The following is an 18617-nucleotide window of genomic DNA, read 5'->3' on the forward strand; positions in this document are numbered from 1 at the left end:
CAGACAATTAAAACAGAACAAGTCCTGATTGTAGATGGCAGGAAAGGAAGTTGGGAGTGAGGAAAAAGCAACTCGAAAATGCGTAATGTGGGATGAGGGTATAGTTTCCACACACCGGGCTAAAGCAAGGTTTACACTCTTAAGTAATAAAAACAAACCATTAAGCTCGGCCCAGCACTGTCAGGAAGTATAAAACAGTTCTTGAAACTTTGCAGTGACTATACAAAGCTTTTCATAAACTCTGTTTCCTGATCTTCATTAAATGTTCACATCAAGTTGCCATGGGGCAATTAGCTTGCCTCCTGAAATCAATAAAGAATCAACAATTTGGAAATAGTTGTACAGTAAAATAGTTCAATAATTATTCTCTCATCGTGTTGTGGCCAAGCAGTTCCAGTGTAAATGCAGACCAGATGAGAGCCTGTTCCTCACGAGGGGAGCTTTCAGCAATGGGCGGTTTGCAGAGAGAGCTGCTCATCGGCACGCACTGCAGCGAGAATGCAGTCCTGGCACTGCTTGGAGTGTGGCCCAGAAGGCAGGGCAAACACGGGCTGGAAGTGGCGTTCAAGTCAATATCTGGCACACTGCTCACGCACCTCAGAAGGACTCAGTCCAAAGTGTGGAGACCTAAACGAAATGATAGACCCAATGGATACAAAATTAGGCACCCTACACTCAGCATTTGGACCCCAGACAGGAACAAACCAAGATTTTTTTTTCCCCTGGGGTATATATATCTGCAAGAGAAAACGTAGGTATATCTATCTATCTATATATCTATATATCTGTGTGAGTATATCTATATCGATATATGTCTACGTTATATATGTATATAAAGAGTGTATTTGAGATTAGGATTCATTCATTTCAGCATTTCTTCAACAAATATTCAAATCTGAGTTGCTTGTAAGAAACCTTCAAAGTGCTCCCTTAGAAAGTAAAATGAGGCTACTAAACAGATGACCTTCCTAAGATGTTTTGCTACAAAAGAGGGGCCAAGACAAAGTTCTTTCTTTGCTGACCCCCTTTGCAGATGGAAGTCAATTCCTTTAACTTTTTCTAGTCAGAGCCCATTCACTTCAGCACCTTCTTCGAAGCCAACCGTGGCATCACAAATTCCAATATCCATTAAAGCAAATGTCAAATACTAGCTTGGGAAGCTTTATATCACCCTCTAGGCTCAATGGTGCTGTAGAGTGAACTGTCTTAGAACTTGAAAAAAAAAATAAAGCATCATTTTTAGTATAAACAAATGCTTCAAATGTATGACATCTATTTGCTGCCTTCAAAGGGAAAACTTTTAACTCAGACGCTTGGCACTAAGATCACACGGGATCAACTCAGTGGACTGACTTAAGTGTTAAAACTTTTTAAAAGTACGTTAAGGGCTTGCACCTGCTCCCCCATCCACATAGATGTACTGACACGTATTTGACTAAACTGACTACATACATGCCCAAGCAAGCAAGCTGAGCAGATTTTACAAGATAAGCAACCAAGTGTTTTCATGTCTGAGGGTGGCTAGAACACAAAATTGCCAGTCATCTTGTGGGGGAAAAGAATGCCTTTGAAAAAAATATGTAGGGCATCATTTCAGATAAAATGTATCCAAATGCCATCCCGTATACAGGTTTTGTTGTTTTGTTTTGTTTTTCCTTTTAGTGCTATTTCTTAGCAAGGGGCCTAAACTTAGTCCCGCTTTCTGCTGTTGTGATTGAGAATTCTTACAGCCTCGCTACTCAATGTGTAAGACCTTAAGCCGGTGGGTAAAGGCAGCTACACCTGGGAATGTGTTGGAAATGCAGAATCTCAGGCCCCACCCCAGACTTATGGCAACAGAACCTATGTTATAACATGATCCCAAGGGGTCTGTATACACATCAAGGCTGCATTCTCCTGGAGCTAGTATTGGTGATTCGCATGCACATTAAAATCTAAAAGTTTTATTTAGAGCATTGGTCCCCCAAGTTAAGTAGAAGTTCACTTTGAAGTTTGCAGGGCAGGGAAACAGTGAGAAAACTCTGCCATGGAGAAAACCATAAGGCTATAATTTATGTCAGTGGGGTGCAGGCAAGAGGAAAAGCAATTTACCTGAGTGAAGCAGACCTGCATTAATCCCATCTCACCCTACCTGCCCCCTGCAAAAAATAAAGCAGAAAAGGAATAGAATAGTGCCAGGGCAGTCCTACTTCTTTGTGATTGCCTATCCATGTCACACTTATTTCTACACTTAAATTGTTCTTTACTGCAACGCTAGGTTCCTTTTGCCTTATAACAGACTGGGGGGCTGTGGCATCTAACACTCCATGAATCAATATTTTAACATTAATATGACTCTAGAATAGAAATACACTATTTTAAAAAGTGCTGTGAAATGCACAAATGATTTTTCCACCTCCAATAAAAAGCTGAGGAAAAAGATATGGAACACTTAGATTATCCAGTAATGATGTAGCCTGCTACCTAGACCAGACTGATAGATCATCTCTCCACTCTTGGCCTCCTGAGGTACAATTTAAAGCAGCAAATGGAGTAGAAATTACGCAAAAATGGAAGCACAGAGAAATTTGTAAACGACTCATCTTCTTCTTCCCCAATTTTGAAGGCAAAAAATGAACAGAGCAATCTGGACCTGCCATACAGGTTAAAACCATGCCAGGGAGGTGCACACAGCCCAGACAAGCACAAAACGAGATGATACAACTTAATTTTGAAAGGTGATTTCCCCAAATTCAGAAACTTACTACATTTTTTGAAAAGCCAACTCTAAAAAGATTCAAAGTTTCCTATAGAATAGTGACTGAAAACTGAAGACATTCAGTGCCATGGGGTTAGTTATGACACTTTTTTCTCAGAATGAAGAATGTGAGACAAAACGTCTATAGGAATGTAGAATATATGTAAGAATATTATGTTTCTCAAATGAGCTGCCAAGAGGGTCAGAGTCCTCAACTATTAAAAAATCTCTGAAATTAAACTGAAAATGCCGTCATCTATATATATGTAATACTAATCACATATATCTTCATATGTATATTTATACATATTACATATATGTCTATATATATTTACACATATATTTATATGTATTCACACATATATTTGTATATTTACCCATATATTTGTGTATATATTTATATATATTCACATATATATGTCTATATATATTTACACATATATTTATATGTATTCACACATATATTTGTATGTATATTTACACATATATTTGTGTATATATTTATATATATTCACATATATATGTCTATATATATTTACACATATATATTATGCACGAACCATTTGAGAACCGTTTGAGAAAAGAACATTTGAGAATCATTTTAACCGAGAAAATCAGACCCAATGAAGCAGAGAAATAAAAAGGGACGGAACTGCCAAATGTATGGAAATTCTTGTGCTGTACTTTTACAACTCTTATCTAGAGTATTTGGAGATGAGAAAACGTGGGTTATTATTTTTTAAGATGTTACGACTGTGCAGCCTGCCCCTCACACCCATGGCAAGAGAGGGTGAAGAATGCCAAGGGACAAAGACGATCCCGCCCTCCACAGGGGTGTCTAACACCAATGATACATAAAGAGCAATAGAATAGGGATAAAAAGAAACTAAAAGATTTTAACAGTGGAAGGAATAAAAGATAACTTGTACTAATTTTTTAGAAAAATATGATCTACGTAATTTCAAAACGAGGGTTAAATCTATCACACCCAAAATATAACCCAAAATGTAACAGGGTCATTGCAAGTTAATTCCTGGGACGAATCTGATGATAACACTCTGTTCCTTTACTAACACACTTTTTTTCAGCCGCATCAAGGAAGGGCTAGGAAAGGAAATTAGAACTAGGCCTCACCAATCACAGCAGGATCAGAGGTGACACAAAGTCCTAGAAATTGACCTTAAAATACTTCCAGTAAAATTGTGGGGTTGTGGGTCCCCTGGCCATACAAGCATACCCACCGAACCCTTCCTTGGGTCTGATTTCAACCCAGAGCACAGAAGCCCTGCCACTGGTATGTGTTCATTCTGAGTGGCCTAATTCGACTTCATTCTGCTTGGGCTTCAGTCCAACTGGCAGATGTCCTTGTAGAAGCTTGATCTCAGACACTTTCCCTTTCTAATTTTTTGGCACCATTGCCTCTACTGCATGGGATATCATCTCTGAAACTTTATCTTGGGTTCCCCAGGTTTGGCTTGATTTTTGTTGCTTCGGTTTTCTCTTAAATCTTCCTGCCCCAAAGAGGTTCATGTGAAATACTAAATCATTGATTAATTCCTAGGAATTAGCCAATGACTTGCCTGCAAATTTCCAACTATTCCTTGCCTTCTCCCTACCTCCCTCCAAAATGAGTAGCCTCAGAAGCAAAAATGCAAACACAAGGTAATCTTTGTGAACGCTGTACAAATGCACCATTTTCTCTTACAGGTTGGCCTTTATAGAATGAAATGCCAGAGCTTTGATATTTATTATCTGAAATAGGTTTAACATTTGGAGAAATGTGTTCAAACACATAACCTTGGAAAGAAAAGCAAGCTGATGGAACAGAGAACAGGGGTAGGCAGAAAACAATTTTGCTGTGGAGAGGCAGTTAGAAAATTGAGTCCTTTTGAGCATAAAGAGCTCTTAGGTGAGGTAAAAGTAAAATACAAATCAATTTTCAACTCTTCATGAGGGCCACTAGATATCAATTTTAAATATACATGACCACAATATCAATAATGACGAAATCTTATGTTTTATTTAATACTTTGGCCAGACCAGCCCCTTTGAAGGGGTCACTAGTTTAGGAAAGAAGAACAACAAACCATCATTCACTTTCCTGCAGGTTCATCTTTTCTTAATTATTTCTATTGGTCCTGCTTTACTCTTTCTGCAAACTAAGGGGTGGGGGGTTTCTATATTCGATCAGCAATGTCTGGTTCTTATCCAAATATTCCACCTAATAAGGATGTAAGTTCTCATGGACTGGACAACCACTCTGCAACATTCCTGAGAATTGAATAATATAATAATCTTGAAAGTCAGCAGAGTGGATTATCCACTTTTTTTTTTTTTTTCTGGACATGAACTTGTGACCTTAACAGTAGCACTGCAAAAAAAAAAGCAAATGTGCTAAGCACTTTGCCAGAGTAACCTTCCATGTAGACTTTTCATCTTAAATACACACGACTGAAAACAACTACAATTTTTGGAAAATTATGTACAAACCCAATACTTCTTTTGATTACATATAAATACAAATTAGCTATTTTTCCTAAAAAGTGGTTATAATAGTAAATAAATACAAAATAAATCTGACCATTATACTTCATGTGCTGGGGTTGAACCCATATAAAATGTACAACTAAATACATTTTAAAATCTTTAAGGAATAATTCTCTGATTAAAATATTTGTTTTCCCAACTTCTTTTCGTAGATATAAATATATTTTCAAAATAGCTGTTTTTTTTTTTCTCCATTCCATTCCATAAATAAAGTCTTCATTGGGAAATATTAAAGTGTCTACTTGATTTTTTTTTTTTGCTTTTTTCTAAAATATATATATATATATTTATTTATTTTATTTTATTTTGCTGTGCTAACGACACCCACAACCCTCGACAACCATGTCCTGATAGTTCTTTAATACCACCTTTTCATTCTCGTCAAGGTACAGCATGGAGATGGCACTGAGTTCTGTTGGGACACAGCACGCCTTGGGAATCTTAGAGTTAACTGAGTTGACCAGCGTCTGGACGATGGCGTGGTTTGTGGAGTTCAGGTGATCAGCCAGGGGGAAAGGGCACTCCCCGTGGCAGTAAAAGGCATGGTACCCCGGGGGGGCGACGATCCAGTCATTCCACCCCACGTCACTGAAGTCCACGTACAAAGGGTGTCTCTTACAACTGGACTTGAGGCGTTTCCGCTGTTTGTGTTTTGCCTGACGCTTTTCTCTTTGGTGGAGAGGGTGTCCTTTCCCATCGTGGCCAAAAGTGACCAGCAAAGGCCTTCTCTGTGACCAGCTGTGCTTGTCTTGGTGCAAAGACCTGCTAATCCGCACGTGCCTCTTGGAGACCCCGTGGCTGTCCTCTGGGTGGGCCACCTCCACCACAAACCCGTGGTTGGCGAGCCCCTGCGCTGTCCACCTCATCACGGCAGGGGTGACATCAAAGCTCTCCCACCTGCTGGCATTCTGAGTCACCAACCTGGTGTCCAGAAGTCTGGTCACAGGGAACTTGGAGTTGGCTGTGGCAGGTTTTATAATTTCATAAATATTAATTCGGTGATGGAAACTGCTATTGTTTTCCAAAGTTTCCTGCATCTGTTCCCGAAAGACCTGAAGTTCTGCTGAGGTGATAAACTCCTCAGTGGGGATAGAAGTTAAATTAAAGAAGAATCTACGGGTTGTTTTTCCACTTATTTCTGGCAATTCTTCCAAAGATTCTAATTTAATGGAAAAAAGTAGAAAAAAAGAAAAATCATTCAGTAAGGCAAGTATGACAATTTGATTGTATATAAGGATTTATATACATCACTTCAGGGTTTGATTTAACACATGTAAAAATCTGCAGCCAGAAAGTTAAAATTTGCCCTTTAGATAAAGAAATGATCCTCCCTTTTCTATACATTTATGTCAATATACACACCATGAAACAAAATTTCACAATTCACTGTTACGTGTTTAATCTAATACGTGAATACTGCTTCCAGGTGGCTATAATGATGGGGGAAATGGTGAAGCATTTCTTTGGAATTCACAGACTTTAGGGCAAAAAAAAAAAAAGTCAGCACTATAGTTAATAGAGGTCTAATGAGTGAGGATTTGAGGAAATTATTGCATTTCTTAAAAAGAAAAAGGCTTTAATGTCAATCCCTTAAGCAGTATTCTAAAACATTACTCTGCAATTTAGATGATTTACAAATCTCGATATACAGATTTCAGTTTCCTAATTAAAGACTCTGAAACTCAACATCAACGATGACATTTTGCAAAGTACACCCTACTATTTTACTCAAAAGTCCAGAGACAAAGGCATTTACAGGGATCTACTTCTTTGGAAACGTAAGGGTGGTACTAGGACACTGTAGTAATTAAGGCTGGATGATTTCAAGAGAAATAACTTCCCAACTTTGTCTCTTCTCTCACCTCTTTATGACCTCAAAAGCAAAATCTCATTGCAGATGCTTTTGGGAAAAAAAAATAATTCTCTTCTGTTTGTAATTCCTTTATCTTTAAAAAAAAAAAACCATATTAAAATTATACACCTACCCAATAATAGGCTACAGGATACAGATAAATCTCCCCCAAATTTATAAAAATCTACAGAAATGTCATTATTGACATTCATGATGTAAGGGATAATCTAATTACAGAATAATCATTTTATATCTATTATCATTATTTTAAAATAGTCATTCAAGTGGGCTATTCATAAAAGTTCTTCCTGATTTAAAATTCCAGAATTTCAATTTTAAGGAGTACTGCTTGTCAAGCAAACAATAAAATATAACATAGCACCTTGAATGTATAGTCTGCAAATCATCAAAGGTGCACATTATTATTAAATTGATAGTAAACAGCACTAGAATTTGGGATATTTGGGTTTACTTTCTTCTAGCTTTATCACATCCTGTTATTTCACTGTCAACAAATTTTACCTGCTTCATTCAGGATCCAACCTGAGTGCTAACAAAATCTATTTGGCCCTGTCATCACCATAAGAGGAAACCATATTTTCATTAATTTTCTGGTTGTATTTCTCCTGAACCAAACGGCTATTCATTGTTCACAAAATTTAGACATTTTAGCAAAGGATAATCACTTCAGATCGCTCACTCAAAGATTCTACCTGTGTAAACCTTCATCATCAAAGCAACAGTCATCACTGCAAGCTAAGGTCAACAGGGGTGGTTTATACCAAATTATGGAGGAATGCTTTAATGGGACGTTTCTCAAACTTCAACCTCTGTGCAAAACACCTATAGGACACCTTAACTGTTCAAATGCAGATTCTGATTCAGTGGGTAAGTCTGGGGTAGGGCCTGAGATGCAGCATTTCTAGCAGCTCCGAGGTGAGGTAATGCTGGAAGCTGGTGAACTGCCCTTCGAGGCTAAAGGTTTTAAAGAACGTTTTTCACATGTAAGTATAAATTGCCAGGAACTTTTTTTTTTTTTTGCGGTACGCGGGCCTCTCACTGTTGCGGCCTCTCCCGTTGCGGAGCACAGGCTCCGGACGCGCAGGCTCAGCGGCCGTGGCTCACGGGCCCAGCCGCTCCGCGGCATGTGGGATCTTCCCGGACCGGGGCACGAACCCGTGTCCCCTGCATCGGCAGGCAGACTCTCAACCACTGCGCCACCAGGGAAGCCCCAGGAACATATTTTAAAGTGCCTTTTTGTTAAATAATATAGAAATGAATAGAAGAACCATTAGCGTTGGCCAAGGAGTAAGACTTGAGGCCAGGGGTGAGCAGCCAGACTCAGAACAGAAAGATCTAAATCGCCTCTCCTTGGACAGGGAGACCATCAGGCCAAGAAGAGAGTCCCCCACTGTCCCCTCAAGCCTGCTAACCGGTACCCGTACGGATACCTTTGGGGAGCCGCTCTAAACCCCGCTGCTGGCTAATGGTACTTCTGGCCAGGCACTATTTTTAAAATAATCCTCCCACCAATCAACCAGAGCTCTCCTCTGTGGCTCCGACAAGTATCAAGGGTTGTGTTTAGCCCCTTCTTTCCTTTCCTCCCTGCAATTCAGGAGCCCTCTGATGTTTTCCCTGAAGGCATTCTTTCAGCAGAGAAGCCACCAGCTACCAGAGAAAAGAAGAGTGACCTAAAAATCTGCACACCCATCAGACACAATGACACAAAGCCAAGGCCTGGACCCGGGCAACTGACTTCGCTGCTCCCGGCACACCTAAAAGTGCTTTCTCTTCTTTTAAGGAGAGGAAGGAACGGCACATTATCCAGGGCCTTTGGGGAATAGCTGTATTAACAAAGGTGCCCAGAGAAATCATACACACACACACACACACACACACACACACACACACACACACACACACACACAGACACACACAGCCAGGAGGAGGATGAAGGAACAATCTCCCAGGTAAGCACGAGAGACAAGTAAATGAAGTAAAGAGGATGGGTATAAAAGGGGCATTAAATAGAATAACCCTCCAAAAGACTAATATGAGACTGAATTATACAAAACTACCACCATTCAACTGGATTTAACCTATAAAAAAGCAGTTTCATGTGCTTCAAAATCTCATTGGAGGTAAGTGGCCAAAAGGATAATCACTTAGCAAAGGAAAAAATTACACTATTAAACATTAACAAGTAATGTGAAGATCCCTCTCCAACTGTGCAGTTTCATCTCAGTCAGCCTAATCCCTGAAGGACCACTATCCCTCCTTAATACAAAGGCCTCCATGACAAGATCCCTGACTGCAGACTCTGGTCACAGAGATAAGTCAGAAAGTCATAAGAACCCCCAAACCCAGGAAAACAACTGACCAAGGTTAGGGCACCTACTACCCTCTCCTTTGATCTTCAAGGGAACATGAAATTTTTCTAGAAGGCAGAAAAAAATCTGAACGTTTTGAAATGAAGTAAAGAATCTGCAAATCACCACAACAAGCCTAGGGATTCTGAAAATATGGAGTATTTACCTAAGTAGGTAATGTATGCTTTTCTGGAGGTATATACAATTATTAATTCTCTGTAAATAACCCTTATTGAATAAGCTGCACTTGCCAAGGGATCTGAGGATTCCAGCCTATCTTAGACATGGGTTCTTGAACCTCTAAGTTCTTATCCAAATAGATGGAGCTATGGCTACAAAAATGTGGGAAAGTAAAGAAAAATAAGGCAACAATGACATTTGACCTCTCCTCCAAAAAGTGAAGTTCTAACTTAATCATCTACGCTGTCAATTATTCACCTACATTCAAAAAGACAAGATTGAATTCCCTCAGCTAGCCTAGGTCCACTTTGGCCTCCTCTTCCCTAGACCAGGGGAGAATAGGACATAAAGAAACAAGTCATCACGATAATGACAGCAGGTGTGCTGAATGGTTGTTTGTGCCAGGTCTGGCACTAAGAACTTTATATGAATTACCTTATGACAAATCAGTTAGAGAGGAACTGTTACTGGCTCCATTTTGTAAATGAAATAGTTGGAGCTCAGAGAGGTTATGTGATTTTCCTAAGGTCACAGAGCTAGTAAACTAAGAACATAGCTATGAACTTGAGTCTACTGCAGCTCCCAAGTTTCTGGCCACTAGACGGCACCATCTAACATAGAGGAGGAGTCAAAAACTCAAGCAAAAGTCAAAACCATTAGAGGCAGATTTATATTTAACACAGTGATAACGGTAGGGCAAGTTCTGTCCCAGTTAAAGGGATAGAAATGGTGGAAGAAGCAGACAGAACAGAAAAGTAAAGCAGAAAGGTAAAGTGGCAGGGGCCACTGGGACATACAGATCTTGTGTGGAACCACTGATATTTTGTGACTGCCTGTTTGTCCTACAGTATGATGAGGACAAGTTTTGATGGGTTTTAGCAAAAAGTGAGTTGTCATTACATTTTGAGAATTTTGCAACACTCTTTAGACAAAAAATGTCCATTAAGAAAACAACAATAAAAACCTGGGAATGTTCTAGTAAATCAGTAAGGTTGGAAATCACTGCCCTGAAATAAAATGAAAGTAGTGGAGAATAATAAATAAAATTTTCCAAAATATAAAATAATGGTTAGAGAATTGATGTATCAAGGAGAAAAACAACGATAAAATACAAAAGGTTAAAATGAATCAGTTAAAAAAACAAAGACAACAAAGGAGATGGCAGCTAAAAGAAAGAGCATGGTCGTTGTCACCAACCCTGATTTGGCCTCTACCCACTCTCTTAGCTCCAACACCTTTGGAATGATCCAGGGCCCTCTTATTGTTGCTTATTTGGTGAAACACACAAAGGGAAAGTCTTAAAAAGACAAAATAGCTCAATGAGGAGGGATCAAGGGGGAACAGAGAGGAACCACTAAAAACGAGGCAAAATGGAAAACATAAGTGCAAGAACTATCTCTGGGCACCAAAGCCTCAATCTCTATGAGCATTTCCAAATAGAATGCCTGTTCTACCTAAAGGGGGCCTTTCACAATCACAATGAAATACCTGGGGACACTAGGGAAGCACCCCAAGTGAGCACTGGTTTGGGGGGGTGTATGTGTCCAAATCCTTTGGTTGCACTGGGAATTTGTGATACCAGTGCTCCATCACAGAGCAGTGGTTGTTTCTTGAACTTTCCTTTTAAATGAATATTTTCAAGAAAATTACATTTGTGGGAACGGGGTTAATCTCTATTTCAAAGCTTTAGTCATAGAGGCAAATAATTCAGTTATTTTGGGCAAAAAGAGAACTGTGTCCTTCAGAGTCTGGAGAGCGAGCGCGTGGTCCTTCCATATTCCAATCTGACAGGAAAGAATGAAGATTTTTTGCAAGGCCAATCAAGTCAACCAATTTCAATGTGTTTTTAACTACAAGCAAAACACAAAACACTGTTTCCAGTTGAAGAAGTGATTTTTCTATCCTCAGTGGCAGTTCCGAAGCACTTTTTAACAACTTTGAAAAAAGAAAAATTTTCCAGCGCTTGGGCTCTCCCGAATAAAAGCCACTGGAGAAAGGACTAGACAAAACTTAATAGGAGAAATGACAACTGATAATTTCTGTGTCAGATCACCTATGATGTAGACCCATTATCTTCACACATCGGTTGAAAGAATGCCATCATGATACTTCTTGTCTTGTATTTCGCCAAATCACCCAGATCCCACCCGCAAATAAAACCAACAGGTAATTCTCGTAATCAGGTCCTTTACCAAAAAAACATCCACAAAGGCTCTAGGAACCAAATTCTGCTCTTAAACCTGCAGCCTTAATCACATGGTTTATTAAAAGATTTTTTAGTGCCATGCATGGATGTTTTATAAACAAGAATATTTACAAAAACCAAATTCTGGTTTATGTAAAAATGAAACGGTCTTCAAAAAAGGGCAATTCGTAGCTTAATGATTATATGCTAGTCTTAAGAAGAAAAGGAATGGGTTTGTTGAAATTTGGGGCAAACATTACATAGCTTTTTTTAATTATCTAATTTCATAAAGATCTGAAGTTATTATTGCAACTTGATTTTAAGCAAGTTGGTAACTTCTGCACTATTTGGTGCATAACATTTACACGTTTAAAGACATAAATTCTGACTTATAAACTCAAGCAGGCTCTTTAAGTTAAAATTATACACTCCAATAAGTTCTAGACTGTTTAGTTTTGGTCGAGCCACTTCCAGAGGAAGGAGAAATATGCAGACTTCACTGATGGAATCCTCATGCAACTGAACGTTTTTAGGTGTCAAATGCCTTAAATGATCTATCTTCCTTTAAAGTTCTAAGAGACACACACAGTGCCTTCTTGGCCTTAAAAATAAAGTTCAGAATGGTTTCCATGCTATATCTCCAGGAGAGGTGGCTGAAATAGCAATTCTTATTACTTTTCTATCCAGAGAAACAATTCTAATCAGCAGCAGCTGGGAATGATGAGCTGGATCTATAATCTCCCCAAGGTGGTGATGACAGAATGTACAGGAACAAGAACATTTCTGCATGACAACAGACAACTTCTGCTTTCAGTGGATGAATCCTGAAGGAGTAAAATGAGATCTTATTTCCTTTCAAATATGATTTCTGCTAGCAGACAGCACCTCACTTAGAAATGTGCTGAAAAATGAATTGATTTTTCAATTCATGTCCCCTTCACTATGTATAGCTGCCTTGATGAAGTCCCTTTTGTTATGTGACCGGCCTTTAGGACCCCTTCCCACTATTGACTGTTCTCACAAGTATAAGTTCTCCTTCACACTGGCAGAAAATGCCTGGCTGTGACACTACTGATTTGTTTATATCAGAGGGTAGTTTTCCACTTGAAATTGACCACCTCAGCAAGGCAAGGCAAGAAAACCAGAACAATATCCCAGTTCCCTGATATCCTACAAGTGGCTGCTCTGTGTATACATCTTTGGACCATTCTCTAGAACTTGAACGAACCTGAGCTCATTTAGAATGTGTTAAGCCAAAGGAGCATTTAAAAGTGTAGAAAAAGAATTGAAGTGGAAAATATTTTTGACCAATTGCCCTAAGAACTTGGGTACAACAGATCTCACTAGCTGCTCTAAGACATTTCAAATCCACTAAATGCCTTTCTGATGAAACAAGTATAAACATCCTACCTTAAAAGAACCACATCCAGTATCATAAAAGAAAAAATAACCCCACATTTCAGTGCACATGAAGGAAAACAGGCAGTTGCTGCAAAAGCTTTTATCTGAAGGCTAGCCTTGTCTCTACTCCGGAGTTCATCTCAGATTTAAGCACAAGACAAGAAAGTCATTGTGGAAACAATAAGATTGATTGTGGAATTGATCTCCCACGAGGATTAGATAGGGATTTGAAATCTTCCAAACCAGGTCCAGATCTACTGTAAATTAGAAAGACATTGGAGTCCTGGGCTTTGATTTTTCAATACTATCTCTGAAAATTCTGCCCTTGGCTCTGTCATGCTTGAAACCCCGGCTTAAGCAAGAGAAGCAGATTTACAGAGCAAAGGCTTCCAAACAGACCTAAAGAGATCCCAATCTGCCCCCCTCCTCATTCTTCTACTATGGAATTCTTGCACGTTTAGCTGACTAGGGGCAAGCCTTTTGCCCTCATCTTCCCCATCACTTGATTTCTCTCCAGTTCCTGGAGGAGGAGTCGCTCTTCTGGCTGCAAGCCAGGAAAAGGGTGCAGATTTACCAAAGGGGAATCCCTGGCTCTCCCGCCACACAGGCAGTGAGTGAATGTCAGGTTCGTAAAGGTTCTTACAGAGGCAAACAGGGAAACGTCTGCAGCGCCCCGGCCAAGCTGCCCTTCCAGGGACGCCTGCTGTCTGCCCACTGTGGGGCGCTTGGATGGACGACTCCCCGCCCCCGTCTCCGCCCCCGCGCCCCGGCTCCAAGCCTCACCTTCGTGGTGGAAGCTGCGCACGGTGTTGGCGAGGCTGGCTGCCCTCTCCAGCCGGTGGTCCGGGGCGGGCGCGCCAGGCTGGCCCGAGTGCCGGCGGTACAGGTCCAGCATGTAGGGGGGCACCACGGCACCCCTGCTGGGGTTGGGTCTCTGCTTCAGGCCGAACATGCTAAGCAACCGCAACTCGAACTCACTCAGGACGTCGTCCGAGGGCTGGGACGAAGACCGGCCAGCAGACACCGCGAACTTCCTCCGGCCCAGCTCGGGAATGAGGCCGGCCGCAACGCCCAGGAGGACCTGGGGAAGCAGCAACGCTAGAAGACAGCGGGTCCCGGCCACCATGGTCGACCTGAGGACAGGGCCGACGTGAGTCACGGAGTTCTCCGCCCAGCCCTCCCCCCTTCCGCCCCCGCGGTCCCGGCTCCCGCTCGGTCCCCTTGCTTCCTCCTCCAGGGTGCCCACCCGGCTGACAACACTCGCGGAGACACTTCAGAGGAGCTGAAGCTCAAACGTTTAGGAGAATGGAAGACCCTTAGTTCCTGAGCCAGATGGATTTCACCCTCCCATTCCATTCTCAATCCGTCTGACAAAATTTGACCCCCACTCCCCACCCCGCGTCAGTGACTGTCACCTTTTCTTTCTGTGACACGCTGACAGCCTATGCAGGGAACCTGGGGAAACCACCGTTTGGTCTCACACCCCTCCGTCCCCTAAACTAACCCAATCACACAGCGCTCGCTGGCATATAAACACAAATGGTGCATGTGACTTCCTTAGAGGCACTGTATAGAACTTCCTGATGCACACACACGGTCTATAACTTCCAGAGCCAGTAAACTCAGGGGCACAACTTCCGAAGTCACTTGCAACCTGTGGCCCACGTCTCTAACCTCAGAGGTGTCAGGGCAGGCCACTCCATCCCCGAACCCCCTCCCCCCAATGCAGTCAAGATACGCAGGTATCTTCATAGGATTACGTAGATGGCTAATATCTATTAATTCCCGTGTCAGCACAAGGTGGCACGAGAGAACTGCCCCCTCGCATTCCTGGAAACAAACAGGGAGAATCCCAACTTCTAATATTTTCCCAAATGGGACGCAGCTCTGAGTACAGAGTGCAGGTCTCCCGGAGAAACTTGAAAAAGTCAGAAGGGATCGCCACGGCAAGGTGTACAGGTTGGCAGCTAACGGGTGAAATCCAGGGGCCACCCTCTCCAAGGGATTTCTTTGCCTTATAAATAAAATCATCTAAGTGTTAACAGCCCTAATAAAATGCCGAAAACAAGGGAGGGAGGAGGGGCGGAAAAGTGCGAGCCGGGAGTGCAAAGCCGACGGTCGCCCGGCGGCGGTAGGATGGGGGCATCCCCGCAGGAGCTCGGCTGCACGTGGACCTGCTCTGTTTACGTCCGGCCCAACCTGGCCCCGGGAGGGGCTCATCCGCCGGGGCCCCGCGCCCACCCACAGCCCCGGCCTCGGCCCACGTTGTCTACCTTTAGGAGACCGCAGACCGTCTAAGAAGCACGCGGGGACACGTCCATTGAAAGAGCCTCCACATGGAAAAAGCTCTGGCTGAAGGACCTGGCGCAGGGACCGGGTTCCCTTCCTTCGCCTCCTCCTTCTCCTCCCGGGTGCCGGCCGGGCAGTCTCTCTCCGCACGCAGGGAAAGGCGTCTCGGGTCGGGCCCAGCGGTGGAGTGGAGGGGCGGCGGGGTTCGCAGGCGGCGAGGCTGGGTCCGCTGGGGCAGAGGCACCGGCGCGAAGTGGGGAGCGCAAGTTACTCTCCCTGCAAGTTCAAGAAGTCTCCAGCCAAGTGCTGACACACAACAACAGCGAGCAGGGGGAGGAGTGCGGAGCAGGGAAGGGAAGGGAGAAAGGAAAAGCTGGTGCTGTCGTCGTCCTTAGGAACCAGAGCCCGCGGGACGCGTGGCCCCGCGGGTGGCTGGCTCCGGGACTGTGGGGGCGAGGGTCGGGCGCTCGGCGCTAGCTCCGCCGGGGCCCATGGCTCGGGCCAGCCATCCTGGGAGACGCCGGGTCCGGGGAAGGGCGCAGCGGCGATCTTGGTGCCGGGCGAGTTGCCCCCCCGCATCACTCTGCCTTCCTCCAGTGCACCCCCATTAGCGCTAGCCAGTTGAAACCACCGCGGCTCCGGCGCTCCGGCGTCCTCGGGCGCATTCTCCAGAGAGTCGAGCCGAGTTTCGGGCTGCCGAAGCGGGTGGCTGCGCTCTCCCCTCGCTCTCCTCGCCCCCGGGCCAAGCCGCTGTGCCCTTTGTGGCCAGCCTGGGGTACGATCACACCTCGGCCGGCACGTCCCAGGCCCCCGAGCAACGGCGGGAGGTGATCGGCATCGCGGCGCTCGGGCTCGGCTCCCGGCTCCCCGGCGCTCTGCACGCCGGTCTTAGGCTCCGGCTTGGCCCGGGCAGCCGAGGCCACGGCGCAGCGGCGCGCACGGCCGGGTGCTCCAACCCGCCCAGGGTCTGCGGGCGCGGGTGCCTCGGAGCCCGCAGTAATCCGCAAGGCGCTAGCGCCTAGGTCGTCCGTGTGGGCGGCGGAGCCTGTGGCGGCCGATGTCCGGCGGCGGCTGCCAATCCCCGGCCGGGTGTGGGAAGCAGAGCGGCGGGCGCAGCGCGAGCCGGGCGCAGCGCGGCGCGGCGGGGCGAGGACTCCGGCGGCGACGGCGGCGGCGGCGGCGCCGTGGTGCGGCGCTCGCGGCTTTTAAAGGGGACGCCGCCCGCCGTCTCCCTCCCGGCCGAGGCCGAACACCTCCCCCTCGGTGGCGCGGCTCGCCGGGGATCCCCGAGCGGGCGGGAGCAGCGAGCAGGGGTGTGGACGGCGCGCAGGGACAGCCGCGGCGGGGTGGGGCCGAGGGCGGGGACTCGCGGCCGCACAGGGGGCGCTCGCGCCTCCAGCCCCTGCCCTCAGAGGGGAGATCCGTGGGAGCGGCGGCCCCTGGCTGGGGCTCCGGGAGCGAAATCCCGGACGAATGCTGGGTCGGGCCTTATTTCCCCTCCCCGCCCGTTATTCAACTTTCAGTTTGAAGATGTTCAATAATAGTCGATTAAAAGAAGAACTCAACCAAGTTACAAGGCATCTTGGCATAGGCTTGGGGTACACACTTCTGTGTTTCCCCGGGATGGGAGGAGAATTAAAACAAAACTAGAGATTGGACATTGGGTGTTACTTAAACTTTAACACAGAGAGATGTATTCATTTACATATGTAAATGTATTTATATAAATGTGCACTATTACTCCAATAAGTATATATGTAATACACAAATATTCATATATGTAAATATGTACTAACGAAACCACACATTTCTGTAAACTTATGTCTATGTGAAATGGATGTCCTGCTATACGTGACATGTGCATTGTGGACTCTGTTTACGTCCACGTGTGTGTGTGTGTGTGTGTGTGTGTGTGTGTGAGAGAGAGAGAGAGAGAGAGAGAAGAGAGGATGAGAGGGATTTTATTTCTTCTTACGGTAGCAATCACTTCATACCTTGTGATATTTATCTTGCCCAGCTCAGAGGCAACTCAGAGGAAGGTAAAATAACGCACAGTGTGAGCCAAGCAGACAGGACAATTCTGGTCTGAGACCTTAGAACCTTCTGCCCCACCCACTTACACCAGGCCCCAGCAGCTGATCTGTGACATGTGGTCAAGTGACTTGTCTTCCTCAGCTGAGAGAGTCCCCAAATCTGCTGCACCACAAATTTCAAGGCTAAGGCTTTCAATCCTTTCCAGGATTCCAAGACCCCCCATGCACAGCTCAACAAGTTTACCCAAAGGGAGAAAAGTTTTGGAAAAGACCAGATGGGCAAAATCAAGTTCTCTTGCACAGACCCTTCAGCCTGCAGAGCAGAAAGAGAAAAGCCTGAAGCAGGAACTCATAACAATCTATTATCCATGTGTATTATTTTTTCAGTCGGAAAGCTAAAATAATTCTAGGTTCCGCTCACGTAAATCGGATTAGTAACTCACAGAGGGGAATTAGGCACTCGCTGTTTCTGCAAGTATAAAGGTCAAATAAGGTATTTATGAGGAAGACTGCCTACTAGGAAAATAAATGGGGGGGGGGGGAAATGAGGAACAAAATATTCAGGAACATGGTACTATTTTTCCCTGAAAATGCACTATGGAAGCTGTTTGCCACTCTGAATCATTGGACACCAAACAAGTTGGCAAGAGAACATGTTCTCTTCACAGACACTTTAAGTCAGAAAGTGTTTATTGTGCTTCTGAAACAATTTCCTTCCCTATCAAGTTTAATTGAAGAGTTAACAATAGTTTCTGTCATCAGTGAGATTTAAAAAACAAAACAAAACTTATATGAAACCTAAATCAGTGTGTAGCTTTTAAAGAGGAGGAGAAAGCTGACAGCTATTGAATGTGCCTCAAGTAAGGATGAAAAATAAATCTTTGGTGTTGACATCAAGGATGTCTCACAGCTGCAGGCTTTCATAACTTGGGAGCCTTGTCAGTCTGTGAAATAATCTTTGATCATCAAGAATCGGAGGGAAAGTTGGCACTTCTGGACACTCTATCCCATTTCAGTGTTGCCC

The 18617-nt window shown here is 44.0% G+C and overlaps 1 protein-coding gene across 2 annotated transcripts; it reads right to left on the reverse strand.

Annotated features, from left to right (window-relative positions):
• Positions 1–215: 215 nt before the first annotated feature.
• BMP2 (bone morphogenetic protein 2) lies at positions 216–16752 on the reverse strand. 2 transcript variants are annotated; one of them, XM_067707505.1, is made up of 4 exons: positions 15545–16752; positions 14055–14404; positions 5653–6443; positions 216–627 (listed from the first exon to the last, which is right to left on the reverse strand). In XM_067707505.1, the coding sequence occupies exons 2-4, from the start codon at positions 14395–14397 to the stop codon at positions 598–600; spliced, it is 1164 nt and encodes a 387-aa protein (XP_067563606.1). In that variant the 5' UTR covers positions 14398–14404; positions 15545–16752; the 3' UTR covers positions 216–597. The 2 variants fall into 2 exon arrangements, with proteins under 2 accessions (XP_067563606.1, XP_067563605.1); XM_067707504.1 differs by lacking the exon at positions 216–627 and having other exon boundaries at positions 4432–6443; positions 15545–16748.
• Between the last annotated feature and the right edge of the window lie 1865 nt (positions 16753–18617).

The sequence above is a fragment of the Pseudorca crassidens genome, chromosome 15, assembly GCF_039906515.1.
Source record: "Pseudorca crassidens isolate mPseCra1 chromosome 15, mPseCra1.hap1, whole genome shotgun sequence".
NCBI lineage: Eukaryota > Metazoa > Chordata > Mammalia > Artiodactyla > Delphinidae > Pseudorca > Pseudorca crassidens.